The sequence below is a fragment of the Microtus oregoni genome, unplaced genomic scaffold (genome assembly GCF_018167655.1).
Source record: "Microtus oregoni isolate MIOR12 unplaced genomic scaffold, Mior012 000000F_ref0000247, whole genome shotgun sequence".
NCBI lineage: Eukaryota > Metazoa > Chordata > Mammalia > Rodentia > Cricetidae > Microtus > Microtus oregoni.
This window is the reverse complement of record NW_024543059.1, coordinates 43,956,401-43,984,354: the sequence shown is the minus strand read 5'-3', so window position 1 is coordinate 43,984,354 and position 27,954 is coordinate 43,956,401. Positions and strand designations below refer to the sequence as shown.

Here is a 27,954-nt window from a genome sequence, read left to right as displayed (position 1 = left end):
TTTCCAGCAGTGGAGCTGCTGTGTTGTTTGGTGTTTGTTTTTTCTCTCTGAATCACTTCCGTGGTACCATCTTGGAGAACAGAATATTCTCCCAGAAACCATGGCAACTAACTAGTGATAGCCAGGTCTACGTTTAAGGAACTCCAGGCACTTCCTGGTAGATGGAAGAAGGGAAAGTCACAAAACTGGTTCCTAAGACTCCAGCCATTACTCCTTCCGCACAGCCTCAGCTAGAAGCCTAACTCTGGGGCTCCCACCATGGCTCCTCTGACGTCATCATCGGTGACACTTGGTGGTGTAGCTGTTGGGGGCATGCCCTTATGTAAAGATGACCTTGGTCCTTTTCCCAAATACCCATTGCACCAGAGAATGTCCCCATTCCAGATGACAAAGCACCATAGACAGCACGTCCTGGTGTTCGTCTGGGAATGGGCTTTGGGGAGCAGGCTCTCCCACTGACACAATCGAGACTGCATGTTCTGCAGGTATGGGTGATATCTGGAGCTGTCACAGCGATGTGGGACCCTGAAAGGAGCCCGGAAAATCTCAGAATCCTGAAGTCTTAGATTGTGTGTGTGTGTGTGTGCGCAGGCCTGAGAGCCATGTTGGATGTGTTCAACATGCTACAGTTTTATTGAGAGTCTCCCTAAGGTTTGGTGCTTGCAGAATTGGCTAGGATGTGGGCCAGCAACCTGAAGGGACCCACCTGTCTCTGCCTCCCCGTTGCTGGAGTCACATTTTACACACAGGTCCTCATGCCTGCAGACACTTTTGTGTTAACCCTGCCCCCCTTCTGACAGGATCTCACTGTGTAGTCTTCTTGGCTGGCCTGAACTCAGGCCTGGCCTTCAACTTGTTGTACAGCTTAGGATGACCCTGATCTCTTGCTCCTATTGCCTCCACCTCCCAAGGGTTAGGATTACAGGCATTTGCTCCCATCCCCCATTTAAATGGCCTGTGGGACATAGGGCCTCATGCACGCTAGGCAGGAATTATACCAAGGGATCCACAGCCCAATAGTAATGTATTTTTTAAATTGTTTAAGCTATTAAATTTTTTTCAAGCTCAGGTTTGGGTTTTTTGTCCCCAATGCAATTTGAAGCAATATGAAGCCATGCTGCCAAGAACAGATAGAAAACCACCCCACCAATCTTCTCAGAGGTGAAGTTTAAATAGAACACGGAGGAGTGAAGAAGGGGCACGCGGGTGGGACGCCCAAGAGGGCGGTATGCACACACAAACACGCCAATGTTCATTTGGGCCGCGCTCTATTTGAGTGGAACCGGGCATGGAATAGGACACAGCAGGCTGGCATGAAGCCAGGGACGTGGGCATGCCAACTTCAGGAGCCCCCGCAGGGGGCTGAGGGCAGCTGGATCTCAGCTAGGGATGTAGCTGTATCTGGGTACCTTCTGGGGCCAGGAGGTCAGCGTAAGGCTGGTGAGGTGCCAATGGAAGCCAGGGGTCCAGGCAGAGCTGAGAGTTACTTGAAGGACACCCCATGTCCCAAGCCTCCAGCCACTGAAAGGAACTGAGATCACTGGCCCCACAGAAGGCAGAGTCCAAGGGACCAAGCCAAGGTCCTGTGGTCCTCTGACACTAGGCAAGGGACGCAAAGTGGAGGAGCCTGGAATAGCTAAGAGCAAACCAGGAAGGAAGGCGGGTCTGGGGCAGGTCCAAGTGAGGGTCTCTCTTGACTTCAGCTCCTGCAGCGAGTCCCTGACAGAATAAAGAAAAGCCAGGAGACAGAAGGAAGGGACCGGGACCTGGAGGCTGTGAGAGATGAGCTCAGAGTCAGAGATGGGCAGAGGCGCGTCTGAGGAACATGATAGCCCTGTTCTCCTCCCCAGGAAGCCATGCCGGCTCAGGCCTCCGGAGAGGCCGCAAGGACACTTCATCCGGCTTCCAACACTGTAGGAACTTAAGGTCAGTGAGAGATCATAAGTGCTGGGAATCCGGCTGGGGCAGCTCGGGGGGCTGCTCTGCGGCCTTCTTTTCAGGAGCAGCCACATCTTTCTGGTCACCTGCTGGAGCTGGGACAGGGACGTCGTCTGCGGAGGAAATGGGAGAATGTCGTTAGATAACCCACGACTCCTTCAGATCCAAGGTCCAGGGTCCAGAGCCAGTACCTGTGTCTGCACGGAACTGCAGCTGTCCCTCGGGTTTGGAAGGGGGAGCATTCTGTTCTTGCTGTTGCTGCTTCCTTTGTTCCATCTGCAGGACAGCCTGCAGGACGTGGACGCAGAGACAAGAGGTTAGAGCCAACTGCTAAGTGGCCACCGTGCAGGGATTCACACTAGTCGGCATTGAGTTTTCTCCTGCTGTGGCTTAGGCATTTCCCCACTGAGCCCTTATCCTCCTGTCTGGCCTCATGAAAAATGGCTGCAGCAGCACAGCCAGGCATGGAATCCCCCACTCTCACTAACGATGCATAAATGTATCCACTATCACTAACGCAGGAGCTACAGGCCATCCCACCTGAAGACACCCGTCAGGATACAGGAAAAGGCCACACGAAATGCAGATAAGGGGCCCAGGCTCCCCAAGTAGTCACCTGCTGCAGTTCTCTCTTCTGAGCCTCTAGGCGGTCCTGGGAGCGCCCCAGGGCCTCTGTCTCCTGGCTGAGGCGCTGGGCCTTGGCATTCAGCTCAGCTTCCCTGGCAGCAAGCTCCTCCTCAAAACGCCTCAGTTCCTCCTCTGTGTAGGCCGGATACATTTCCACTGTCTATAAGACACAGGACACAGGACTCAGCCTCACTGAGGTGGAAGGGTGAGAGGCTGGGGTGTATGTGTGCTGCTGGTACACACCCAGCGACCTGACTGAGATGGAGTGTTTGATAAAAGACTAGAGAAGAGAACAGGGGCCTAGAGATAGGGAAGGGGGATAGGAGATCAGAAAACCAGAAGGAGGGACAGAAACCTAAACAGACCAGGAAGCAGCCAGAGGTGCTGAAGGAAAGGGTGGACTGGGAGATCAATACCTAGGCCAGAGAGTTCCCACAGCCTCACCTTCCATCCTTCCCCGGTGTCCCCAAACTCCTTCCTCTGGGTGGATGCTAGGAACTCCTCCAGGGTCACAAGACGGTCCTGGTTGGTGTCTACCTGGAGAGCCAGGTCAAAGTTAGGGCTGTGCTGAGCCTGCTGCCCACTCCCCCCACAGCATGGCTTCGCTCACGTTCTTCATCACGTGCTCCCTCATACGCAGCCGCTCCTCCTCCATCTCTCTCATGTCATCCTCCTCATTCTTTGGGTCATAAACCTTCTCCAGCTGCAGGGGGAAGGGAGAAGCGTGAAGTGCTGAGAGGTCCAGGCAAGCCCCACTCCTGGAAACATCCTTCACCTCCCAGAGGACCATGGGGCCTGATGCTACTAGTAACAGCTTTGTCCCCAGGGGCTGCTTGGAGTTGTAGTTTTCTCCTGCACTCTCACCGATGGGAATGAGAGGCTAAAGTATATCTAGCCCAGAAAGCTTCCGGTACACTCACCTCCTTGGTAAAGAGAGCTTCCAGTTCTTGCTCATCTAGGACACCATCGCTGTTGATGTCTGGGAGAAAAGAGATATTAGGGACAGAGGTTTGGATGAGTCTGATCTCCAAGGAAAAAGCTGATGAAGGAATTGTGGGTGGATGTGAGGTCTCTCAGCAGAGAACAGAATGGTGGCCATGGCCAGCGGGCATCAGTATCCTGTAGGGCCTATTGCTGTAAGAATCAGTTCTGGCTGGGTGAAGTAGAGGCAGGCAGATCTCTTGTTTGTCAGTTTGTCCCTCAAGATGATGCCTGGCTTAGACCCACTTCTGTCTCCTTTTACGAACCAGTCCCCAGCACTTGCCATGCACAAGCCTTGAACTCAGAGATCCCACCTGCCTCAGCCTCCTCAGTGCTGGGATTAAAGGTGTGTGCCACCACTACCAGGTTTTTTTTTTTTTTTTTTTTTTAAGATTAGATCTCCTACACCCCAGACTGATTTCCAAACTGCCAAGTGGGTGAGGGTGACCATGAACTCTTGATCTCCTCCCAGATCTGCGGGGACCTCAGGGATCAAAAAGTGTGCTTCCTTGTATTTGGCTCAAAGTTCCAGATTTGCAAGATTAAAGTTTATCTTGGAATAGCTGCCGAGCAGAGCACTCCACCCTGGGCTGGAGTCAAAGGTCAGTGCTGGAGTGCTTGCTCCACATCCGGATGCTCCATTTCTGGCAACAAACCGAGCCAAATCCACCACTTGCTACAGAAATTCACTTAGAAACTATTGCTGTGGGCATCTGAGCCTTTGTCACCTCCCTGCTCTCTGCTCACCCCATTCCCGGCAGCATAACTTTGTCTTCCTTAATAAATTTATCATTTAAAAAAAAATCAGTTATGTGTATGTGTCTGCATGTGGGTACGCGCACATGAGTGCAGGCACCTTCAGGGCTCGCAGTATCAGATGCCCAGGGGCTGGCGTGTCTGCTGGATGTGGTGCTTTGTGTGCTCTTGTGGGGACGTGGACGCAAGCATGCACAGCATAGCTCCAGAAGCAGAAGAAACCGCGTGTGTGTCCTCATTTTCTTTCAGAGAGGGCCTCTCATTGCCTGGACCTGCAAGTGGGCAGGCTAGCTGGCCTAGGAGCTCGGAGGGACCTGCCTATCTCTGCCTCCCCTTCACCAGCACTGACACCACTTCACCTGGCTTATGTGGGTTCTGGGATTCTGAACGCAGTCCCGTATACTTGCAAGGCAAAGGATTTTCTAACTGAACCATTCCCCTATTCCCTACATTTTTAAAAAAAATTGTAATTTGGGTATAGTTCGAGGCCAGCCTGTTCTACAAGAGCTAGTTCCAGGACAGGCTCTAAAAGCTATAGAGAAACACTGTCTCGAAAAACTAAAGGCGGGGGGTGGGGTGGGGAGAATATAGAGGAAAAGAAAGAACAATGAGGAGAAAGACTTGGCCCTCTTCCATGTTAGATCCCAGGCTTAACAACAGGGAGGGGCAAGGTCTTTGGCCAGTCAGGATATGAAGGAGGCCTGGTAAGGCTCACAGAGCCCCATGGAAAGGTAGACTTCCCATGGCATTTAGAGGACCGTCAGGACCTCTCATGTCAGCCTGGTTCTGGAACACTCTCCCCACCTTACCATGCAGTATGAAGAAGGTCTTGGGGTTGAATCTGTTGGGGTCCAATCCATCTAGCTCCTCCCATACCTCCTTCAACTGGGCTTGGCTGCCCTGTGGAGAAGAACGGCAGGAGCTTGTGACCAATGAGTTTGAGAGCCATTATATCAGGTCAGATAGTGCTATGGACCCAGCTAGAACTACAATTCCCGGCAATCCTTAGAGTAGTTTCATATAGGTAGATGAACTTTTTGCCTCCAAGCCTTTTGGGAGTCGTAGTCCTGCATCTGCCTTTTTTTTTCTGTGTAGGAATTGGATATGGTAAAGCATATGTGAGGTTCTTACTGGGACATTGACTTTGGGGTGTTCCCGGTGTCTGCGCTGTTGCTCTTGTAGCTTCCTCTCGGCCTCCTTCCGCTGCTCCTCTCCCAGAGATTCCAGGTAACGTCTTCTCTCATGTTCCTTGAGCATCTCATAGCGTTTGAATTCTTCATGATGGGCAGCGTCATACTGGGCAAGGTCTCGGGTGGCCTGTGGAGAGACAAGAGGGTCATGCTCTCCCTGCCTCTCAGAAACCTGGCATGACTTCACCTTCTTGGTCCTCATGGTTGGTCCAACCCACAGCAACCCCTAGGCTGCTTTCCCAAAGTGATGATGTTCATGTAGTAGCAGCTTGGATGTGAATCTTCCACGTCCTCCACCAGCTCAGCACTTCAGTGATGAACAGGGGACAGCATGTGTGGTGGGCTTACTAGGGAAAGGAGCCAGCCTGCAGTCTCAGCACTTGGGAGACTGAGGAAGGAGGATGGCAAATTCTAAGCCAGCTTGGGGCTACATATAAAGACACTGGCTCAAAGCAAATCTTTTTTTTTTTTTTTTTTGGTTTTTCGAGACAGGGTTTGAGTGTCCTAGGACTAGCTCTGTAGATCAGGCTGCCCCTGAACCCACAGAGAACTGCCTTCCTCTGTCTCCAAGTGCTGGGATTAGGCATGCACCACCATCTCCTGGCTAAAACGCATCTTATAAGACTAGGCATCCATGCTTTCTCAAGCTACTCAGTGTGTAATAGGTCACCGCTGCAGCAAGCAGAAACTGACACAGATGTTGTGAGGACAGATGCACACCAGGTGGCTCTGCACCAAGGGACAGCTGTCGGTGCCAGCTACACCAGGAGGAAGTCTTAGGGCATCTAGTGGATAAGCCCGGGACGCTGCTGAGCACAGACTCCATCAGGAGCCTGGTCCCCTGTTCTCACGTGGAGAACCAGGAGGGCGTGGAGCACCGACCCAGACCCACAGCTTGACCCAGTTCCCCCTCCTCCCCACCGAGCATCCCGTACCGTCTGGATCAGCAGCTCCAGGTCCCGAGCCTCAAATGTGTGTTGGTTCTGGGGGTCCAGGTGTTCAAACTGCTTGAGGAGATTCAGGTGGTCCACCTGCAAGTCTGGATAAGGGAAGATCAGACAAAACAACACCCACCATGGCTTCTCTGTCAGAACCCTGAATCGGGGCAGGATTGCAAAGGGCAAAGTCACAGAGGGCCAAGGAGGATGGCGCATGGGCCTGGGACAGTGTCTGGGACGTGTCGGGGTGAGCCCTCCACTGACTCTGATGCTTCAAATAACAAAAACCACGAGGACAGCCACGCCAGTCCAGGCTGGCCACTGCAGCCTGGTGCCACGCTTCGTGACCGGCTCCCGTTAGTTTGCTGCTGTGAGAGTGGGCACGTCTCATCCAGCTCGAGAGTCCTCAGCAAGCTGCTACCGAGCCTCGGCGGCAAGTGCCTTACGGGCTGAGTCATTTGCCGAGCCCCAAACCACCTGTTTAAAGCATACAGTTTGATGGCTTTAGTGCATTCAAAGGTGCATTCAAGCACCACCACCAGTCCTTTTAGGACACTGCTATCATGCTCAGTCCCTCAGCCAGCACCGTCTTTTCCCTCTCCAGTCACCGGCAGCCACGCCTCCCCATCCCATCTCTGTGGACTTGCTCTTGGGAACATTTCGTGTGCTTACTGCCTTCTATGTCTGGCTTCCTACAGCATCCTATTTCCGCTGTTCTGCCCGCCAGCTTCTCTTATCTTTCTTAGGGCTAAGTTCCATGGTGTGGATCATGTCTTACTTAACCACACCACAGCTGGTGGACATTGCCTTTAGCACCTGTGTGTACAGGTGCATATCACAGAATTCATGTGAAGGGCAGAGGTCAACTATGTGGAGTGGTTCTCTCCTTCCCAGCATGTGATTCCAGGGTTCAAACTCAGTCATCAGGCTTGGGGGCATGCTCCTTTACCCATCTCACAGGCCCTTATATAGCTCAATAAAGATGTTTAAAAGAAAAAGCAGCAATATGTAGTGGCCTACACTAGTACTCAAGAGGTAGATGAAGTAGGATCAAGAGTCCAAGGCCATCCTTGGCTACACGGTAAGTCTGAGGCTAGCCTGGCTGCATGAGACCCTGTCTCAGCAAAGCAAACTCGCACTCGGTGGTGGGGGCGCCAGGCAGAGACAGGGAGATCTCTGTGAGTTCAAGGCCAGCCTGGTCTACAGAGTGAATTCCAGGACAAGCTCCCCACCCAGGACACAGCCATCCACCCACACTCACTGGGCTCCTGCTGTGCGTCCATCTTGGCCTTGAGCAGCATCCGCAGCCTAGACACCTCCTGCCGCTTGAGCTCGTCCAGCTTGGTGCGCACGTGGTGGCTGACGAAGTCGAGCTCTCGGCTCAGCTTTCCACTCTTCCAGGAGAGGGAAGGGCGTGCCCCAGTCAGGCTGGTGCCAGGAGGGAGTATGCTGGGTAGCCCCCCTCTATAGCCTAAACACTCAAACCCCCAAAGCTCGATTATGCCCTTGTCTTCCTTTATCTCAGGCTGCCCTGGTACCTGGAAGCCCACATGACCAGGATGCAGCCTGAGCTCGGCAGAGAGGCCCTGCTCACCTCAGACCCAACAGTACTGCCTGGGAGTGCCCACGAGTATGTCAGTCCTTAACCAGAGAACCATCAGTTCTGCCTTCCAATATTCAGAGGTGGTACATCCCCCTTAAAGAGCATCTCCAGGCATCACCTCTGCCCTCACAGAGCACCAAGCCCGTTGCTCTCTCTGGGCCTGACATGTCTGATATCACCTGGACTCTGTATTCCTCCACCAGAGCTGACCCTGGCCTCTCCTGCTCACAGCGCAGGGCTCGCCAGGATCCCTGCTAGGTACAAGCCTGCAGCACTACCTGCCCATCATCCCCAAGGGAACCGCCAGTAAACACCTGAAGACCAAGAAGGCGTCTTTTGCAACCCAGATCTGTTGTCTGGGATGCTCAAGACTGCCAACTTGACAAGATCTAGACTTATCTGGAGTTCAAACAGACAGGGTAGCTAAGGTGGGAGAACACGCCCTAAGTGGCCATGGCACTATCCCACGAGCTGGGCTCCAGAGCTGAATAAAAAGCAGGAGGGTTTGCTTTGCCTGCAGCTACAATACAGCACTGACCCATCCTCCTGACCCACGCCTGTCTATGAGGGATGGCGCCTAAACTGTGGAAAGGGCAGTACTTCCCGACCTTGCTTTTGTCAAGTACTTCGATACGGCCAAGTGAAACTAGCTAAGACAGAAGTCAATTAGATGAAGCAGAAAAGGACTCAAGGGCACCAGGGCTACCTCCATGGTAAACTGAGGTTCCATAGCTCGTGACTCATCTCTATGCTTTAACACATCTTTGGGATCCACAGATTCCTTCCCAGCTGTGGCCCCGAGAATTCCCTTGAGCACATCCTCCCCCATAGCCCATGCCTAGAGCACCTTGATGTCCTCGGCATTGGCAGCTTGCAGCTTCTCCCGGAAGTGCCCATCTGTCTCCAGCACATTAATAACCTCCTGGAGGTAACGGTGGTAGTACAGGCCTGTGTCCTGAGGGAGGGACAAGGGCAGACATAGTGACACCTGCCTATCCTTCTAAGTTCTTTCCCCAGCCAGGACCACAGCTCAGCTTCTAAGTTGCAGCTGATGTACCTGCCACACACAACCGGAGGCTGGCTTTAGTGGCTGAGGACTCCAGAGCCGCCAGCCAGTCCAGTTCCAACCTCCTGGGAGGTGCTATAGCGCACAAGATACGAAGACCACGTGGGGGAGCTGAAGAGATGACTAAGGGGGGAAAGGCTTTCTGTGAGCGTGAGGACCTGAGTTAAAAGAGTCAGACAACTGGGCAATAGTGGCGCACACCTTTAATCCCTGTACTCAGGAGCAGAGGCAGGCAGATCTCTGTGAGTTGGAGGGCAGCCTGGTCTACAAGAGCTAGTTCCAGGACAGCTAGGGCTCTTACACAGAGAAACCCTGTCTCAAAAAACCAAAAAGAGAGCCGGGCGATGGTGGCGCACGCCTTTAATCCCAGCACTCGGGAGGCAGAGGCAGGCGGATCTCTGTGAGTTCGAGACCAGCCTGGTCTACAGAGCTAGTTCCAGGACAGGCTCCAAAAGCCACAGAGAAACCCTGTCTCGAAAAACCAAAAAAAAAAAAAAAAAAAAAAAACCAAAAAGAACAACAAAAAGGAATGGCCAATAACTGGCAATTTAAGTTTTTTGTTTTTCTGTTTTTGTTTGGTTTAGTTTGGTTTTTTGAGACAGGGTTTCTCTGTGTAACATCCCTGACTGTCCAGAGCTCACTCTATAGACCAGGTTGTGATGTGGGAAGGTCATTTGTCTATCTGTTGCTTTCATTGGTTAATTAATAAAGAAACTGCTTGGCCTGATAGGTCAGAACATAGGTGGGTGGAGTAGACAGAACAGAATGCTGGGAAGAAGGGAAGTGAGGGCAGATGCGATGGAGCCAGCCGCCAGATCAGACATGCTGAATCTTCCCCGGTAAGCCACCACCTCGTGGTGCTACACAGATTACTAGAAATGGGTTAATCAAGATATGAGAATTAGCTAAGAAGAGGCTAGAACTAATGGGCCAGGCAGTGTTTAAATGAATACAATTTGTGTGTTGTTATTTCGGGGCACAAGCTAGCCAGGCGGCAAGGAGCTGGGTGGCAGGAAGCGGCCCACCACTCCTTCTACAAGGTTGTCCTTAAACTCAGAGATCCGCCTGCCTCTGCCTCGTGTGTGTGTGTGTGTGTGTGTGTGTGTGTGTCAGTGTGAATGGAAATCAGAGAACACCTTGCAGCACTGATTCTCTCCTGCCAGCATTCAGGGCCCAGGGATTAGACACAGCCAGACTTGGTAAGACAGTACCTTTAACCAACTGAGCAACTTATTGGCCCCACCATGTTTTTGACAAACAGTTGTGGAATTAAATCTATGGATCTTCATGGTAGAAATGGTTCGTGTCTATTATAGTCTAGACAGTGAGTTTATTAAGCTTTGGATATTTTATACTGAGCTGCTATCTTAATTCTGTCTCTGGTCCTTTACAGTTGGTTTTTCTTCAGATGAGTCTACGACAGTGTAATGCCATCTAACCGGTGCCTGAAAGTCATCATGAGTGGAACCCACTTCAGCTGTAAGTGGTCAGATCAACTCAACACTAACCTAACCTAAACACGCCAACACTGAAATCTAAATGGTCTTAGGGTCTCAACTCTCCATGTGAGAACGTTAGACAGCCCAGGCAGGTTTAGGGGTCACGGCAGATAGAGCCCTCCTTCATAGTCAGCTTTACACATCCTTAACATTTAAAACTGTGTGAAGGGGAGGGTGGAGATGGGCGGGGCTTTGCTGAGGACCAGTAAGGGAAGCTACTTCCTCCTGGTCTAAAGAATAGAATCTGGCTGGGTGGTGGTGGCACAGGCCTTTAATCCCAGCATTCGGTAGGCAGAGGCAGGTGGATCTCTGGGAGTTCGAGGCCAGCCTGGTCTACAAGAGCTAGTTCCGGGACAGGCACCAAAGCTACAGAGAAACCCTGTCTCAAAAAAAAAAAAACCAAAAATAGAATAGAATCTGGATTCATCCTAAAGCCTAAAACATTGTATATTATTGTTCCCTCCTTTAAGAATCCATTCAAGCCTTTAATCCCAGGACTCTGGAGACAGAGGCAGGCGGAACCTCAGGTATACAGTGGGCTCAGGGCCAGCCTGGGCCATGTAAGACTGCCTCAAGAAAAACAAGGCCAGGTGTGGAGGTGCACACTTTAATCCCAGCACTCTGGAGGCAGAGGCAGGCGGCTCTCTGAGTTAAGAGGCCAGCCTGGTCTACAGAGTGAGTTCTAGGGCTACACTGAGGAACCCCGTCTTGGGAGGAGGGGGAAGAGTCCACTCAACTAGACCTGTTGATTCCCCTGAAGACACGCCCGGGTTAGGAGTTAAGGCCATCTTTTAAGCAGGGGCACATTTCCAGGCCAGCAGCCCCTCCCTAGGAGCAGCTGGTGGCAGACCTTCGCTGCTGAACCTCCACTTTTCAGATGCTCGCTCAGAAGCACAGCATCTACCCCCCCCCCTTCTCTGGTATCCGCAGAGCTCCGCTCAAGACCCTCTCTCCCGCACTTCAGCTGCAGTGACCATCGCCCAGCCTGTCTGTTCTCTTCCATCCCACCTCAGAAATCCTGGCTTTCTCTCCTTCAGCTGCCTTCCAGGAACCTGCTAAGATAACTTGACTGCCCTATTATTTTTCTCTGAAACTCTAACAAAATGGTACTCAAGCTTCAAGATTTCAGAGGACAGTACTAACACCTGAGAGCAGGCCATGCCGCTCAGGAGCTTGGAACCAACCACCTATCTCAGGAGGCATCACCAGCTCACACTGCCAGGGAGAGCGCTAGAAAGAACTAGGTCAAAAACCACGTACCTGGGCTTTGAAAGTTCTCCTAAGAGCAAAGGTTTCACAGGGTTCAATAGACGTTTGCTGGAGCCAATCAGCAGTCCCCTTGTCCGTTTCTATTTTAAACTACACCTCCCATGAGCTCTTTGAAGCAGGAATGCCGCTGCTAGATAGTAGGATCCAATTGCCTATGGTGCTAATGGGAAATGTAGTCTTTTTTTGGTTTTCTCCATTTCTCATTAAAGGAGGATCTTAACGATCAGGGAGAGGGGTTTAGGTGAGAGAATGACACAGGTTTTCATTTGAGATCTCTCTTTACTTCCATATCTTAATGACGGGGGCTCTCAGTTCTGCTTGTCTACCAACACACTACTGCAAAGGAAGGCAGGTAAACCACAAGCCTCGCGTCCTCAACGGGATCCCTGGAGTTTTCGCTAGGGCCTTGGGGATGGCAAGCACCGCACCATACAAACACGCCGGAGCACAGGGCAGGGCTACTCACCGGGCTCTCGGTGGCCTGGTTTTCCTCTGGATGGGGTGCCGCGCGGTCCAGGGGTACAGCCAGCACAGCGGACAGCATCAGTAGAGGTGGTAGGAGAAGGAAAGGGGCCCCGCGAGGCACAGAGGTAGGCATCATGGCTGGTCTGTGATGAGAGACTGAGAATGGCTTTTTGTTGTTTTGCTACGGTTTTTTGAGACCTGTTTAAGTAGCCTTGGTTGGTTTTGAATTCTTGATCCTCCTGCCTCTCCCTCCCAAGCGACTTGTAGCTGCGCATTACTACCCCAGCTAAGGCTGTCCCAACCCGAATCCGGCTAGGCAAACGAGTGGCACGCCTCGGTGCCATCTCCATTTGCAAAAATGAAGACTCCAAGCGTTTCGTCACCTGGAACCCAGGATGCCAGGCCTCCAGCCTCCTTTTCCTACAGCGCAGTCCGTAGACATTCATCTCGGTTCCCTCGAAGCAGGGAATCCTACCCTGGACCGAGATCCCAGGCCCCTTAGGCTCCCCTTCTCACCGGCCTAGCGAGACCCGAAACCCTGAATACCGCAAGCTGCAGCCCTCCGCCCTCCGCTACCGAACGCCCCTCACCTCTCCTACCGCGGAAGGCGTTTTCCCACGCTGGGACCTCCGCCGGGTTTTTGGTGATCTTCCTCCTAAGTCACTCCCACTTTTCCACACGCAGAGGACCCGCCCCCAGGATACTGATTGGTCCACGCTGGCTCAGAGCTTCCGCCCGCGTTTGCAGCCCCGCCTCTTTCCGATGAAGTTCCCTTACTTTCGAAAATTTCTGCTTTCTTGGAAGCTTACATTCTTCAACGTGACATTTCCTGCGTAGTTTTCAAATAAAAGTCAAAGCCCTGAATGCGGGTGGGGGTGGGAAGACCAACTTTTGCGGACATCTTGCCGCTGTGTCTCCTGGGAATTGTAGTTTTCTCATTTATTTTCGCTTCACAAGTTCCTGCAAGTTTAGTGGCACGCAACTGCATAGTATATTATTATTATTTTTTAGACAGGGTCTCACTATGTAACCCTAGCTGGAACTCTGTGTAGACCAGGCCGGCCCAAGCGCTGACCCCCAAGCGCTGAAATTAAAATACCAAGACTCCCAGACTCCCAGCACCCCCCCCCCCTTTTTGAGAAATGGTTTTTTACATCCCAAACTGACCTCGAAGAGATAGGAGCGCTTACAGAGAAGGAATGTTTTGATTTCCCTGCCCTCTTATCTCCACTTCCCCAGTGCTGAAATTACAGGCGTAAGACACTAGGCCTTGACCCTATCAATTTCTTAAATGCTCTATATGTAGAAGTGTATTATATTGCTAGGTAGTTACTCTTGGGTCACTTTAAGGAACGCTGGCTTGTGGTTCCAATTCAGAACCCCCAGAACAAGGGATCTGTCTGCTTCAGTGGCCTGGAGGCATTACTCTGTTGGACATGGATCGTGAGGGGCCAAGAAGAGGGCAAGTCCCTGTGGGAATCTCCTTTTCTGAGAGTGTCCAGCTGTGTTTAGAGTTTTAGCATCTCAGCAACACCATGAGATCTTCAAGCTGGCGCTAGGGAGGGGTGGCACCCCTGGGATTCCAGACAAGTGAAGATTGAGGGTTTGGGACTTGTGACCCTAAGCCCCGAGTCCCAATACTTAGAAGCAGGACAAGCCTTCCGTACTTGGTAGAAAGGTGGATTTTTGTGTTCCCAATAGTGCTTAAAGCTCGACACAGGCAGCTTAGTCTCAGGTGGGAACTGGGATTCGGGTTGTCAGGGTTCAAAAGAAAAATGAAGGCAGATGTCAGATATCGGAGGGTGGTCTCTATTGAGATATGGAATCTGGGTCTTGATTATGCCTTCCTAATTCTCTAGAACGTCTCAGGAAAATGAACCATGGAAGAAAGAGTGAGTGGGGAAGCCTAATGGGCAGTGGGTTGGGGAGGAGAACGTCGATGCGCACTACAGGGATGCGCACTACGGGGATGTGCACTTCAGGGATGCGCACAACAGGGATGCGCACAACAGGGATGCGCACAACGGGGATGCGCACTAAAGGGATACGCACAGCTCTGGGCTCAAGCTTCGTCTTCATGATCACCACTATCAACTCTGTAGGAAGGTGCCGGAGGCCTGGACTCCAGCCTCCCTTTGAAAGGCATACCGGCCTAGATGCTTAGGTCTGCCAGATGAAAGGAGCTTGGGACCTGGACTCTTGAGTCTCCCAAGATAGCTAGAGCCTGGGGGTCTCTGTTTGGGTCCTAAAGGGGGAGGGGCTGGGAGAAGGGGCATCATAACTGATCTAGAAAGCTCCCGTCCTGCAACTACTATGACATCACTGGCGCTCAGAACCCAAATAGGCCAAGGGGAGGGGCTCTCGCACAGACAAAGCTGCCCTGCCGGCTGTGGTCCTCAGCCTGTGTTTCTCTCAGGACCTTGGAGGATGAATTCTCGGGTGTAAGGCTGCAGAAGCTGGAACAACAGGTATGGGCCGGAATCCCACTCTTCATCTTCCCAACCTTCCCCGAGGTTTCTCAGAGACCCCAATCCCATGTTCGTTTTTTCTGAACATCAGGTTCTCAAATTAGGAAAAGAGAAAGTAGGAATTAGGTTTTATTTTGAAACAAGACCTTGCTGCCTAGCCCAGGCTGCTCTCCAGCTTGCATCTTGGCCCTGGAATTACAGTTGTGAGCCATTGTTCTTGCTTTGTTTTGCTTTAAACTAAATTTATTCTGGGATAGAGCACACGCACGCCATGGCACGCATGTGGAGACAACTTGCAGGAGCGGGTTCTCTCTTGACAGTGTAGATCCTGGGGCTAGAACTCAGGTAGTCAGGCTTGCTGGAATAGCGAGCACATTTCCCCGTGGAGCCGTCCGCTCCTCGGTCGCCTGTGCTGACCTCGTTCTTGCTCTCATCCTCTTCTGTCTCTGGACCTTACAGATGCCAGTCGTTCTACCTGCCTTTGTATCTTGAAACAGGGTCTCCCCGAAGTGTCTAGGCAGGCTTGGATAGTGCAATCCTCATGCCTCTGCCAGGATGGCAGCCCAGGCTGAGGAAATGTGTGAGGAGTGGAAGTTCTTGGGAGCTGGAGAGATGGCTCAGCAGTTAGGAGCACTGACCATTCTTCCAGGGGAGCTGGGTTCAGTTCACATGGCATCTCACAACTGTCTGTAACTCCAAGATCTGATACCCTCACAAAGACATGCATGCAGGCAAAACACCAATGCAAACAAAATAAAAATAAATTAATTAATAAAAAAAAAGTTTTGGAGGGCTGGATTCCTAGTTCTTGGAAGAGGAGTTGGAGGTAGATCTGATCTGACCGGAAAGGACTAGAGAGACTGAGGGACTGGGTATCTGGGACCTCAACGGAGGAAGGAGGAAGGGTACCTGGATTCTGCCAGGCCAATCTCACCCCGCCCACCTCTCTGGTTTCTGTCCTCACCACACACCCTTCTCGTTCCTACAGCGGCAGCTATTTGAGAAGAAACAGCGCAGGAAGCGCCAGGAACCCCTCATGGTTCAGGCCAATCCTGATGCTTCCCTGAGGCACCGGCGACCAAGGCGTGGGGACGATCGCTTCCAGAGTGACAGCGGCTGGGGACTTGGTCTGATGGAAGGGATTTCTGGGTGCTCCAGAGTGGGACTTATTGAACACTGGAGGGGGGAGCCTAGTGAGCCCTAGGCTGGGAACTTGGTGGATGGTGCTGGCTGCTGGAGGGGCTGGCCTATAGCTTTCAGGACTGGTGGGGCCTAATTGCATCAGAATAGGGAGTTTATGGTAGAGGATTGGGGACAAACTTAAGTGTGGGGTTTTATGAGGGAACAGGGGTGAGTGGAACCTCATCCATCCTGGGGCAGAAGATTGCTTGGGCTGTGGGTTTCTTAGAAGCCATTCCAATAAAACTGGGCCCTTGAGATTACAATTTCCAGTTGGAGTTTAGAGCCAGAGGGCCAGACCCAAAAGAATTCAGGAACTGGCTTTATCAGAACCTAGTAGAGTCTGAGGGAACCCGGACTCCCCAAAAGACAGAAGTTCTGCTGGGAGAGCAGGATTTCACTTTGTGTGTGTGTGTGTGTGTGTGTGTGTGTGTGTGTGTTACTAAGGATCAAAACCTAGGGTAACATGCACCCAGTCATGTGCCTTCCTGAGTTTTGTTTGGGATTTTGGGAGGTGATGCATGCATCTCATGCTGCAGCACAGGCTATCCCGTATCTTGCTATGTAGTGCAGGATTTGAGTCTGTCCTCCTATCTTCCTCAGGAGACCCTTTTTAAACGGGCTGCTTTGCACTTTTCCCCAGGCGCTGGGAGTCCTCTCCTCCAGAAGAACATAGCACAGACACATCTGCCCTCCGGGGCCCACAGTGCCCTGGCCACCATGAACTATGGTGGAGATGGTAGTGGCGAGAGGGCCCCCCTATTGTCACACAGAGGAGCAGGTAAGCTTGGGATTCCACCCTTTCTCTCCTGACATTGGGGTCATGTCTGGAGCCTCCTCCTCTCGCATCAAAGGGCCCTAAATCTGAAACTGTTTTCTCTAGTGTACACTCGGGGCACTGGTGCTGCTTTCCACCACCTATGCTGGCTCCCAGACAGCTCGGATTCAGATGTGGAGGAAGTGAGCATGGAGGATATCCCTGTCATCCCCCCACCTCCCAAGACACATATGGCAAACCGTCGCAGGGGCTGGCTAGCCTCCCCAGGACCTGGTAATTTTAGGGAAAGGGGAGTGAAATGTGGTCCCTGGGTCACATGACAAGTTGTCTTCCTTGCTTTGGTTAACAGCTTATCTGTGAGATATCATAACTCATGGGTCTCCCAGTTCATCTGTCTATCCCTGTTATAGTGTATTCAGATATAAGACATTATCACATCAGAAGTATTTATCTGCACTAATTTTGGGAGGGTCAATCTCTGTGTGTCCCTGACTGGCCTTGAATTCACAGAGATGCACTGGCTCCTGCCTCCTTGTGTTCTGGGATTAAAGGTATGTTGCACCACACCCAAATCATTAATTGTTATTATTATTTTCATTTTTCAAGACAGGGTTTCTCTTTGTAGATCTGACTGTCCTGGAACTTCCTCTGTAGACCAGGTTGGTCTCAAACTCAGCGATCCACCTGCCTCTGCCTCCCAAATTCTGGGAATAAAGGAATGCACCACCATGCCGGGCTCAGATTATTTATTTTGATTCTTTTTGGTTATGCGTATGTGCATCTGTGTTTGTGAATGTGAGTGCAGTTCCTACAGAGGCCACAAGAGGGTGTCAGACCCACTGAAGCTGGAGTTAGATGCATTTGTGAGCCATCAGACTTGAGCACTGGAAACTGAACTCTGTTTCTCTACAAGAGAATGTGGGGCTGGAGAGATGACTCAGCAGTTAAGAGCACTGGCTGCTCTTCCAGTTTGATTCCCAGCACCCACACGGTGGCTCACAACTGTCTATAACTCCAGTTCCAGGGAATCTGATACCCTCACACAGACACACATGCAGGTAAACACCAATACACATAAAATAAATAAATCTTAAAAAAAAAAAAGCAGAGGGAGCTGGTGAGATGGCTCAGTGGTTAAGAGCACTGCCTACTCTTCCAAAGGTCCTGAGTTCAATTTCCGGCAACCACATGGTGGCTCATAACCATCTGTAATGACGTCTGGTGCAAAAAGAAAAAAAAAAAAAAAGAAAAAAAAGCCTGGTATAGCTTATCTTTCCACCTTTCTAAAGTGACAACTAGAAAATCATGTTGCTGAAGCTGAGGACATAGCTCAGTGGTAAAACACTGACTAGCATGTACAAGGCCCTGGATTTGATCAGTAGATCTGCAAAAAAAAAAAAAAAAAAAAGCAGAATATACCCAAATGTGCCCTTGACTGTTAATCTATCTCTCCAGTCCCTCTACTTATGTTTTTTTTTCTTTTTTCTTTTTTTAATGAAAGCTTATTTGTTCGTTTACTTTTGGCCAGGAATTTTGATAGACACATGCCTTTAATTCCAATGTTGGAGACAAAGGCAGGTGGGTCTCTGTTCAAAGCAAGACCAGACTAGAAATCTAGCTTCGGGCTAGCCAGTGCCACACAGTGAGACACGACCCTGACCTCTCCCTGTGCATCCTCGGGGAGATCAGGAGGTCGGTCTTAGTCCTTGCAGATTCCACATGCATATGAAGCGCTCAGAGTGTGGTCAGGGGGAGAAACAGGCAAGGCAGCTGAGCACTTGAGTTCTTGCTCTAGCTGACAGTGCTGACCGCGCCCCCCCAACCCGGAAGCCATGTCCTGACCTGCCACTGCTTCTGCCCCCTAGGGATCAGTGAAGAGGAGGAGGAATCCAAGGAAGTGTCAGTGGAACACAAGGCACCCAGCCCGGCCCCAGCCCCTGCAGTGGACTCTGACAGGGTTCATGGAGACTCGGCATCCTGCATGGTGGGAGAGAGCACAGAGAAAAAGAACACAGAAGCAAGCCCACCAGCCTCCGACGTCAGGGTAGGCGGTACTAAAAACCCCGCAGCTCACCAGCCTCCGACGTCAGGGTAGGCGGTACTAAAAACCTGCCGTTCGGCCGGGCGATGGTGGCGCACGCCTTTAATCCCAGCACTCGGGAGGCAGAGGCAGGTGGATCTCCAAAGCCACAGAGAAACCCTGTCTCGAAAAACCAAAAACAAACAAACAAACAAAAAACCAAAAAAAACCCCAAAAACCTGCGGTTCGGCCTACTGGGTATGTTGACTAGAGGAGGTAGCAACAAGGTGAAAGTCTGTGCTCGGGCTGCATGTTTGCATTTCCTGCAGTTAGAAGTCCAAAGCAAAAGAGAAACCCTGTCTCGATCAAAAAAAAAAAAAAAAAAAAAAAAAGGACTCCCAGACTCCCTCCCCTAAAAAGAATACCATGAACAGGTGAACAGGTGACTACTAATAGAGACTACAAAGCATGATTTGAAGGGGTCATTTTGTAGTCAACATGACTACATGCCTGCTCTTACCACTGAGTGACACCTGAGCCCCTCACTGGGGGATTCTAGGCAGGGCAGCTGCTATGCAGCAGTGCCCGGCGACCTCGCTGGCATGTTCTGGCAGGTACTCTGGATTTATGTGTCCTAGAGAAGGACCTCACGCAGATTATCCAATAGGTCTGTGGAGCTGATGAAATTGTGAGTTGGACCAATGGACAGACGTGCCAGCGAGGTTGGGTGGGTTACGGCCATGCTTGATTAACAGGAAGCCGGGGATCTTCAAGGGTCACCCCTAGCTGGAATAGCCAATCAGTCTGCGTGGTCAAGCCTGACTGCCCCTCCACTTTTGATTTGCACTGGAGCTAGGATGAAGACCTGGAGAAGAAAGTGGCTTCGGAGTCTACGGGGACAAACAACGCCCCAGTGGCGCCCAATGTCTTGCAAGGCAATGGCGACACCAGCAGCCACAATTCTTGGAATATACCCTGTTCCCTGCCCCGCACGCCAGGCCCTCGGCTCGGGGAGGACATGGAGGCCTATGTGCTGCTACCCGCACCCCGAGAGCACATGGTGCAGTGCCGCATCGTCCGCAACAAGCATGGCATGGACAAGAGCATGTTCCCCTCCTACTACCTCTACCTGGAGGCAGACGACGGAGTGGCCGTATGCTTCAGCCCCGGCGGCGGGAGGCTTCACACTGGAGGGGACAGATAAGGGAAACAAGCCCCAACTTCGAGGGTTATGTCCCTCCCTTTTTTGGACAAGGTTAAAAATTTCTGGAGCCAGATGTGGTGGCATAAAACTCTAATCCCAATAATCCTTGGGAATGGTGGCAGGGAGGGTCAGGGGAGTAAGGACAGCTGAGTTCAAGGCCAGCCTCCTGACCTAATGAGACACTGAAAAAACTAGAAACAGAGCCAGGTGGTGGTGGATCCTTTAATCCCCCACAGTTGATAAACAGAGGAAGGCAGCCCTTTCTAAATCATGAATTCCAGACCAGCCAGGCCAACAACATGAGCCCCTTTCAGCAACTATTTATTTATTTATTTATTTATTTGGGACTCAGACCTGTGTCTCATAGTTAGGACTTGACAGCTCCAAGCCCTGCCCACCTCAGTCTGCCAAACTTTTTAGAGCATGTTTCTTTAGGTCCTCCCTACCCTATAACCAAGCCTTATCCATTCCAGAGTTAGTTCACATCTCCCTCACCTCCCTTCCCCTTGAGACGAGTGGGTCCCTTTGGCCTCCCATTGCCACCAATCCTGGTGTAAGCTAGGCCTTCAAAGCGGTTCCATTTTCTAGCTAAGCCACGCCCTCTCCATCTGACCAGTCTTCTCCCAGTGTGGCCTCCACCTTCTCCTGAGAGCGTCATTTGAGTTTAGAGCTGTGTTCAGGACCCTGGCTCTAGCAGGTGCCAAAGGTCAGTCCTGAAGTGTCTTCTCTGGTCTGCAGCATTTCCTTCTGGCAGGGCGGAGAAGGAAAAGAAGCAAAACCTCAAATTATCTCATCTCCCTGGACCCCAAAGACATGTCTCGCAACGGGAACAACTTCGTAGGTAAAGTTAGGTAGGTGAAGCCTTTTTGGTGTGTGGCGCTCCTGGCATGCGGGTGAGGCAACAGGTGGCAAGAAGTCACAAGAAAGACAGGCAAATGGACTACATTTCCCAGCAGGCCACAATGCACTAAACTGGACCTGCACCAAAGTCTGATGGGTTTTGTAGTTCTGCAGATTGTATTTCCATAGTTGGAAAAGAAAAACCTTGAAAGCTTTGGGTATCATGAATACAGGCTGGCATTTAATATGTTTAGGTTTTTGATAGGCAGAGGGCTGGGACCCCTCAGTTCCTGTGGGGAAAGAGGTCTAGCGTGTGTGAGTTCTTGCTTCCTAGATGGAAGAGGGTTCTCAATAGTCGATGTAGGATGCTAGAATGACACCGAGGAATCAGAAGGCTGGGACTGTGATTTTTTTTATTTTCCTTAGAAGATGGGTTTGAGAAACACTTAACACAGAATAACAATCACTGTCACGGTTGTTATTGCTCTGTCCACTGCCCTCCTGGGGCAGATCCAATGTCTTGGGCACGAAATATACCATCTTTGATAACGGGGTGAATCCTGAGCGGAACTACTGGATCCCAGACAACACCCGGATCAGAGAGGAGCTGGGAGTTGTGTGTTATGTAAGTATACTGGAGGGGCAGAAATGAGGGGTGCCAATAAGTGAGACACCATAAGGAGCGAGGCCAGCTGGAATATAATCTAATTAATCCTCCCAGGAAACCAATGTCTTGGGATTCCGGGGGCCTCGCAAAATGACCGTGATCCTTCCAGGAATGGACAGCCAGAAGCAGAGGATGAGAGTTCAGCCACAAAGTGTGAGTGTTTAGGGCGGAAATCACAGCACTAAGAGATGAGATGGGCTAGGAAATCCCATCATAGATCTCGACTTTGTCAGGGTTCCATCTCAGGCAGTGAAGACTAGAGACTCAAAAGTGCTGGGGCTGGGGCTGAGGCGGGGGCTGGGACTGGCGAGATGGCTCATTTGTTAACACACATGTGCTGCCCTCCTAGAGGAAGAGCAAAGGCAGAGCTCGTGAGTCTGTGGCTAGCCCCGTCTAAAGATCTAGTTCCAGAACAGCCAGGGCTACTTAGTAAGACCTTGTCTTAAAAAAAAAAAAATTAATTCTAGCACTCAGGAGGCCAAGAGGCAAGTGTGAGTTTGAGGCCAGCCTGGTCTACAGAGAAAGTTCCAGGAGTCAGGGATACATAGAGAAATTGTCTCAAAAAACAATAAATTTCTGGTTGGTTCCCTTGTAAGGTGGCTCGCGACTACTCTAGCTCCAGGGGACCTAACACCCTCTTCTGGCCTTTGAAGACAACTGCATTCACACACACATAATCCACATATGCAGACACATATATATTACATTTAATCAAAAAATAATTTTCTAGCCGGGCGGTGGTGGCGCACACCTTTAATCCCAGCACTCGGGAGGCAGAGGTAGGTGAATCTCTGTGAGTTCGAGGCCAGCCTGGTCTACAAGAGCTAGTTCCAGGACAACCTCTAAAGCTACAGAGAAACCCTGTCTCAAAAAACCAAAAAAAAAAATAAATAAATAAATTTCTTTTTTTGAGACAGGGCTTCTCTGTTGTAGCCCTTAATGACCTGTGTGTGATTGTGAGTGTCAACGTTTGCACAATAGAGTACACATAATGACCTGTGTGTGATTGTGAGTGTCAACGTTTGCACAATAGAGTACACATAATGACCTGTGTGTGATTGTGAGTGTCAACGTTTGCACAATAGAGTATACATAATGACCTCTGTGTGATTGTGAGTGTCAATGTTTGCACAATAGAGTATACATAATGACCTATGCGTGATTGTGAGTGTCAATGTTTGCACAATAGAGTATACATAATGACCTGTGTGTGATTATGAGTGTCTGTTCATAAGTTGTAAATAATTTTTGCATAAATGTGTATATAAAATTTATCTCTGGAGCAATACACATAGTATTGAAGATATGGAAATCACCATGGGAAAGGCAGTAAGAATTCCAAAGCTCAGGTAAGAGATCTCTCATTCTGTCTGTTCTGCACACTCATGCATTCTTGAAAGTTCACAAATAAGAATCAAGTAACTAACAACTGTGTTTTGAACTTGACCATCGAGAAGTCACTGCAATCCTGATAAAATGCTGTTTCCATTCATACCAATAAACAAATTAGATGGTGAACTCAAGGACCAGCTACAAAATGAAAATATAAAATACCAATTACAAGCCAGGTGGTGGCGCATACCTTTAATCCCACCACTCAGGAGGCAGAGGCAGGGGGATCTCTGTGAGTTTGAGGCCAGCCTAGTCTATAAGAGCTAGTTCCAGGACAGGCTCCAAAGCTCCAGAAAAAACCCTGTCTAGAAAAAAAGGAAAAAAAAAAGAAGAAGAAAGAAAAAGTGAATTTCATGCCTAAGACATTGGGTCTGCCCCAGGAGGGCCACGGTGAGAGTAATAATAACCACCACAGTGATTGTTTACTCTATGTTTAGTGCTTTCTCAAACTCATCTTCTAAGAAAAAAATTACAGTCTCAGCCTGGTCTACAGAGCTCTGTGTAGCCAGGGCTACAACAGGGAAACCCTGTCTCTAAAAACAAAGAAAAACAAAAGGTAAATCTAGACACACTATGTCTCAAATAAATAGATAAATAAATGTGTGTATCTGGACCAACGGATAGGCGGGTAGGCTAACAAACGATGCCCTGTTGTATCATCCCCAAGGATCAGGATTCCATATTGAGTCGCCTACAAAAGGGTGCTAGACACGGCCTGCTCCAACTGAAGAACAAAGCCCCATCTTGGAGCGAGGAGAGCGGCGCCTACGTGCTCAATTTTCACGGTCGCGTCACTCGGGCTTCGGTCAAGAACTTCCAGATTGTGCACCCCGATGAACGTGAGCTCTTAGCAATCCCAAGACACGGGCTTTGGGGGCAGGAAGAGGGCGTTCAGGGCGGGAGCCTCACTTTCACAAGGCCTATTGGGACGTGTAGTCTATGGGGCTCCCTGAGTATCCTAGGTTGGCCAGGGTGCAGCCGCGTGGCTACATTAGAGTTTAAGTCCTATTTCCTGGTTTGCTCATCAGCGGACTGCCTGGTGCTCCAGTTCGGCCGCGTGGCCCCAAACATATTCACTATGGATTTCCGATATCCTCTTTGCCCTCTCCAAGCCTTCGCCATCTGCTTATCTAGTTTCGATGGGAAATTGGCGTGTGAGTAACTGAATAAAATACCATCCCTCACCAGCTCTGTCGTGTGCGTTTGGAGATAGCTTCACAGCAGTTTTTAAGTTTTTTTGGGGGGGTGGGGTCGAGACGGGGTCTTTCTTTCTTTCTTTTTTTTTTTTTTTGGATTTTCGAGACAGAGTTTCTCTGTAGTTATTGGTGCCTGACCTGGAACTAGCTCTTGTAGACCAGGCTGGCCTCAAACTCACGGAGAACCGCCTGTCTCTGCCTCCCGAGTGCTGGGATTAAAGGTGTGCGCCACCACCGCCCTGTCTCTTGAACTCAGGTTGGGCTTGAACTCAGATCCACCTGCCTCTGCCTCCCAAGTGCCACCACAGCCCGTTCTTTTTTAGTTTTCTGATACTCATTCTGGTCCCTGACAATGTAGCTGAGATTAGCCTTGAACACCCAATCCTCCCCTTCCACCTCCGGAGTACTGGATGACAAGCATGCACCTTGGTGCCCGGCTTTGCACATGTAGTACCTTTTATCTACCACCCTCCCTTTGTTTTTTAAGGCTGCCTCGCTCGATAGGTTATGCCTGCCTGGAACTCCTGCCACAACTTCTAAATGCTGGGATCAGTTGCGGCACTTGACCCCAGCCTGGACACAGAACTCAGTGTTTTGAGACCATCACTGTGTATATCAGGCTGGTTTAAACTTCAGTTTGGACACAAACCTCATTTTTAGCCTCCCTTGAAAATCCACCAGCAGGATATTATCAATACATAATTAAGACTTGATCAGTATAAATCAAAAGGCTTTATTTCATATTAAAAAAATAAATAACAAAACTATACGGGTTTAAGTCAGGCTGGATGGAGGGGCTTCACTGGGAAGGGGAGAGGGTGTGGTCAGAGCTCGGCTCAAGGGCGTGGCCTAAGGAGGCACAATGCCCAGGCTGTGGAAAAGGTGTGGAGGCCAGAGTAAGAGGTGCGTTTCCAAGGCGAGCCCGTGCTCTGGCCCGGAAGGCAGGGGTGAGGTAAGGACCCAGCTCCTTCTCTGCCTGGGCAATGCGGCGAGCAAAGCGGCTCCGATCTCGTGCGAGCTGCTCCCAGGGACCACGGCGGGCAGCCTGGGCTGGTCCTGCCCAGACAGCAAGGAGATGAACTGTGACTTTCTCAGAGAAGTGCACCTGGACAGATGGGCAGAGGCAAGACAACGTTAGTCACACAAAAACACTTGGTGTTTGAATAGTCACCTCCTGACTGTCCCTGACTCACTCCATTAGCACCACTACCACTCCCCTGCTCTTTCAGGAGATTGCAACAGGGTGAACACAGCCTTCCCTTGTAAGAACTTGCAACAAAAGGTCCCTGGAGTCCCCGCCTCCAGCACGCCTCCTTAGGGATTTCAGGTCCGGCCCCTCCTCCCGATTGGGAATCTAAACCCTTTGTATAATCTCTGAGTTAGAATCCAGGCCCAGGCACTCACCTTTCTGGTCCGCAGGGGAGCTGCAGAGTCCTGATCCTGGGTGGGTGTTTTCAATAGTCTGAGCCTCCTTTGCAGTCGAGGGGGCAGCTTAGGGGCAGCCCAAGGTGCTGCTGGCTTCTCTCCAGGTAAATAGAAGACCACCTGAAGAGAGGGCTCTGCTTGCACACATCCCGCTGTCTTCTCTCCAGGCAGACACCGCCGGGCCTGAAGGCAGGGACCTGAGTCATCTGGGACATTCTCACACTCATCTTCTGTGTCCTCTCCTGGACAGTAGACCCAGGCCTTCAGGAAGGCACTTGTATGGGGGGTTGCACAGGTCTGAGCTACACTGTCTTCCCCATCTGATCCCCAGTCACCGTCGTCCTCATCCTCCGTGTCCTCTCCAGGTCTACACACCCAGGCCTTCAGGAAGGCCTGTGCAGGAGAGGTAGGGGAAGGCAAGGCCTGGCCTTCTTCCTCTTCTTCCCCAGCTGATCCCCAATCCCCGTCGTCCTCATCTTCCGTGTCCTCTCCAGGCCGACATACCCAGGCCTTCAGGAAGGCATTCCCACTACAGACAGCTTCAGCTTTCCCCTCTTCCTCAGCTGCTGCCTTCTGACCAGGCTGATCCTGCTCTGCCCCGTGTGGCTCTCGGTTGCCTTCTCCCTCCTGCGTAGGCCCCTCTCTAGAGCAGTACTCCCAGGCTCTGGGGTGAGAGCCTAAAGGAGAGCTGGGGGGGTCAGCTTTCTTTTCTGTTCCTTTTTCCTCCGTGGCTCGATGTCCTGCGTCTCTGTAAGCAGCAGAGGCTTCTCCATCCTCTTCCTCGTCCTCGGCTGAACCACCCTCCCCGTGTGCTGTGGGATAAGCCAGCTCAGTCCCTCCCTCTTCTCCAGCCACCACCTCCCTGAGGCTCTTATCAGCACCTTGCAGGCTAGGGGACAGGGGCATAGGCAGGCCAGCTGTGTGTTCCCTCTGCTGCTCTCGAGGGCCATCCTGTCCTTGCTTCTCACTGTATCCATCATTTGAAAGTCCCCATGCTTCAGGAGGGGAATTGTGGGCTTGAACATCAAAGGAAGGCCCCTGGGCTGCTGGACTCTCCCTAGGAGCTCCACAGTCCTCAGGGTCCCCCTGAGGGAGGTTCCCAGGGACCAGGGGAGGTGTCACCAGAGCCTTGGCGGCTATCTGATCTGCTCCTGTTACTGTTTCTGTCAGCCAGGGCTCTGGACCTTCCGGGCCCCTCAGGTGGCTCCAAGCCCGGCTGAGGAAGCCCATCAGTGGAGACAGGAGGTAGAAGGATTGGACATCTCTCCAGGGCAGGGTATACTTGGGTCTTGGGGCCATATGTCTGGGCTGTAAAAAGGGGAGTTGTTTAGAAGCCATTCTGGAAACAGTATCATACCACAGCCCTGAGTCATGGTAATATAAATAGTCACGGTACCAACACGAGAATCCATGCCTCAAATTCCTAACAGCACTGCTCACACCCACCTCTGCCACCTGCTTCTCAGTACCCGACAGACGGCACTCGGTTCTACATGTTTAGATCAAGAGAGCCCACCCTCCTAAACCCTTTCTTCAGCCCCCGTCAAAGATTCCCCGTCCTCAGACCTGGGAGCCTGGCTTCTAAAGACCCCTTTCCCCTCAGCTTATATGTTTACATTATGTATTATATAATTATAGATGCTATAATTCACGCCCCCCAAAGCTGCTCCTGCCCCCTCCTGCTTCCCTTTAGTCGGCTCTACCCAAGCACCTCGGCTCTGGCGGCCGGGCCCCTCCCCTTTAATCGCAGAGCCTAACTTCAACTTTACTCAGACCCTCCATGCCTGCCTCTCTTCTCAAAGCGTCTGGGATTTCCCCAGCTTCCTCCCCCAGACCCCACGCACCGGCGGGCTGTGCGTCACCCCGGAGGCAGGAGCGTCGGTTCGGGCTGCCAGAAGCGGTCGCGGGTCGGTAGGTCTCGCAAGGCCAGCGCGGTCATGTCGCCCTCAGGCGTGCGGTTCGGGGATGCGAAGTCTCACAGGCGGTCGCAAGGAGTATCCCGGCAAAGGGACGCGGAGAGGCGCGGAATATCGCATGCAAGCAATCTTCACCAGTTGAGAACAGGCTCAATCTGGGCCGAAACTGTCAACCGCGCTTTTATAGCCTGACGCTGGCGCTGCGCTGACGTCACCGGGAGGCGGGGCTTAGGAAGTCCCTGGGAAAGGTGGGAACTGGAAAACAACACCGCACTTCTCGCGGACTTTCCGGGCCTCATGACGTCACGGCAGCCTTCCCGGCACACTGAGTGCTGAGCCCGCGGGCCAGGTTCCCACGTGTCCCCAACCCCGTGACTTTCCTTTCTATTTTTTTTTTTTTTTTTTGGTTTTTCGAGACAGGGTCTCTCTGTGGTTTTGGTTCCTGTCCTGGAACTAGCTCTTGTAGACCAGGCTGGTCTCGAACTCCCAGAGATCCGCCTGCCTCTGCCTCCCGAGTGCTGGGATTAAAGGCGTGCG

The 27,954-nt window shown here is 51.3% G+C and overlaps 3 protein-coding genes across 7 annotated transcripts; 1 reads left to right on the top strand and 2 right to left on the bottom strand.

Annotated features, from left to right (window-relative positions):
* Window positions 1-1,007: 1,007 nt before the first annotated feature.
* Window positions 1,008-13,060, bottom strand: Nucb1 (nucleobindin 1). 4 transcript variants are annotated; one of them, XM_041649353.1, is made up of 13 exons: window positions 12,923-13,060; window positions 12,334-12,475; window positions 8,881-8,988; window positions 7,692-7,824; window positions 6,428-6,531; window positions 5,434-5,619; window positions 5,112-5,202; window positions 3,486-3,544; window positions 3,176-3,268; window positions 3,010-3,102; window positions 2,555-2,725; window positions 2,130-2,226; window positions 1,008-2,051 (listed from the first exon to the last, which is right to left on the bottom strand). In XM_041649353.1, the coding sequence occupies exons 2-13, from the start codon at window positions 12,466-12,468 to the stop codon at window positions 1,939-1,941; spliced, it is 1,383 nt and encodes a 460-aa protein (XP_041505287.1). In that variant the 5' UTR covers window positions 12,469-12,475; window positions 12,923-13,060; the 3' UTR covers window positions 1,008-1,938. The 4 variants fall into 4 exon arrangements, with proteins under 4 accessions (XP_041505287.1, XP_041505296.1, XP_041505307.1 ...); XM_041649362.1 differs by having other exon boundaries at window positions 12,334-12,488; window positions 12,923-13,016; XM_041649373.1 differs by having other exon boundaries at window positions 12,932-12,998.
* A 2,741-nt stretch (window positions 13,061-15,801) lies between these two features.
* Window positions 15,802-24,061, top strand: Tulp2 (TUB like protein 2). Of its 2 annotated transcripts, XM_041656937.1 has the most exons (10): window positions 15,802-15,927; window positions 16,623-16,760; window positions 16,863-17,030; window positions 18,623-18,801; window positions 19,634-19,930; window positions 20,720-20,832; window positions 21,332-21,446; window positions 21,543-21,641; window positions 23,548-23,719; window positions 23,909-24,061. In XM_041656937.1, exons 1-10 carry the CDS (start codon window positions 15,837-15,839, stop codon window positions 24,040-24,042), a joined length of 1,506 nt encoding a protein of 501 aa, XP_041512871.1. In that variant the 5' UTR covers window positions 15,802-15,836; the 3' UTR covers window positions 24,043-24,061. The 2 variants fall into 2 exon arrangements, with proteins under 2 accessions (XP_041512871.1, XP_041512861.1); XM_041656927.1 differs by lacking the exon at window positions 15,802-15,927 and having other exon boundaries at window positions 16,700-16,724.
* A 728-nt stretch (window positions 24,062-24,789) lies between these two features.
* Ppp1r15a (protein phosphatase 1 regulatory subunit 15A) lies at window positions 24,790-27,575 on the bottom strand. The gene is made up of 3 exons (XM_041631226.1): window positions 27,346-27,575; window positions 25,481-26,809; window positions 24,790-25,181 (listed from the first exon to the last, which is right to left on the bottom strand). Exons 2-3 carry the CDS (start codon window positions 26,798-26,800, stop codon window positions 24,876-24,878), a joined length of 1,626 nt encoding a protein of 541 aa, XP_041487160.1. The 5' UTR covers window positions 26,801-26,809; window positions 27,346-27,575; the 3' UTR covers window positions 24,790-24,875.
* Window positions 27,576-27,954: the final 379 nt, after the last annotated feature.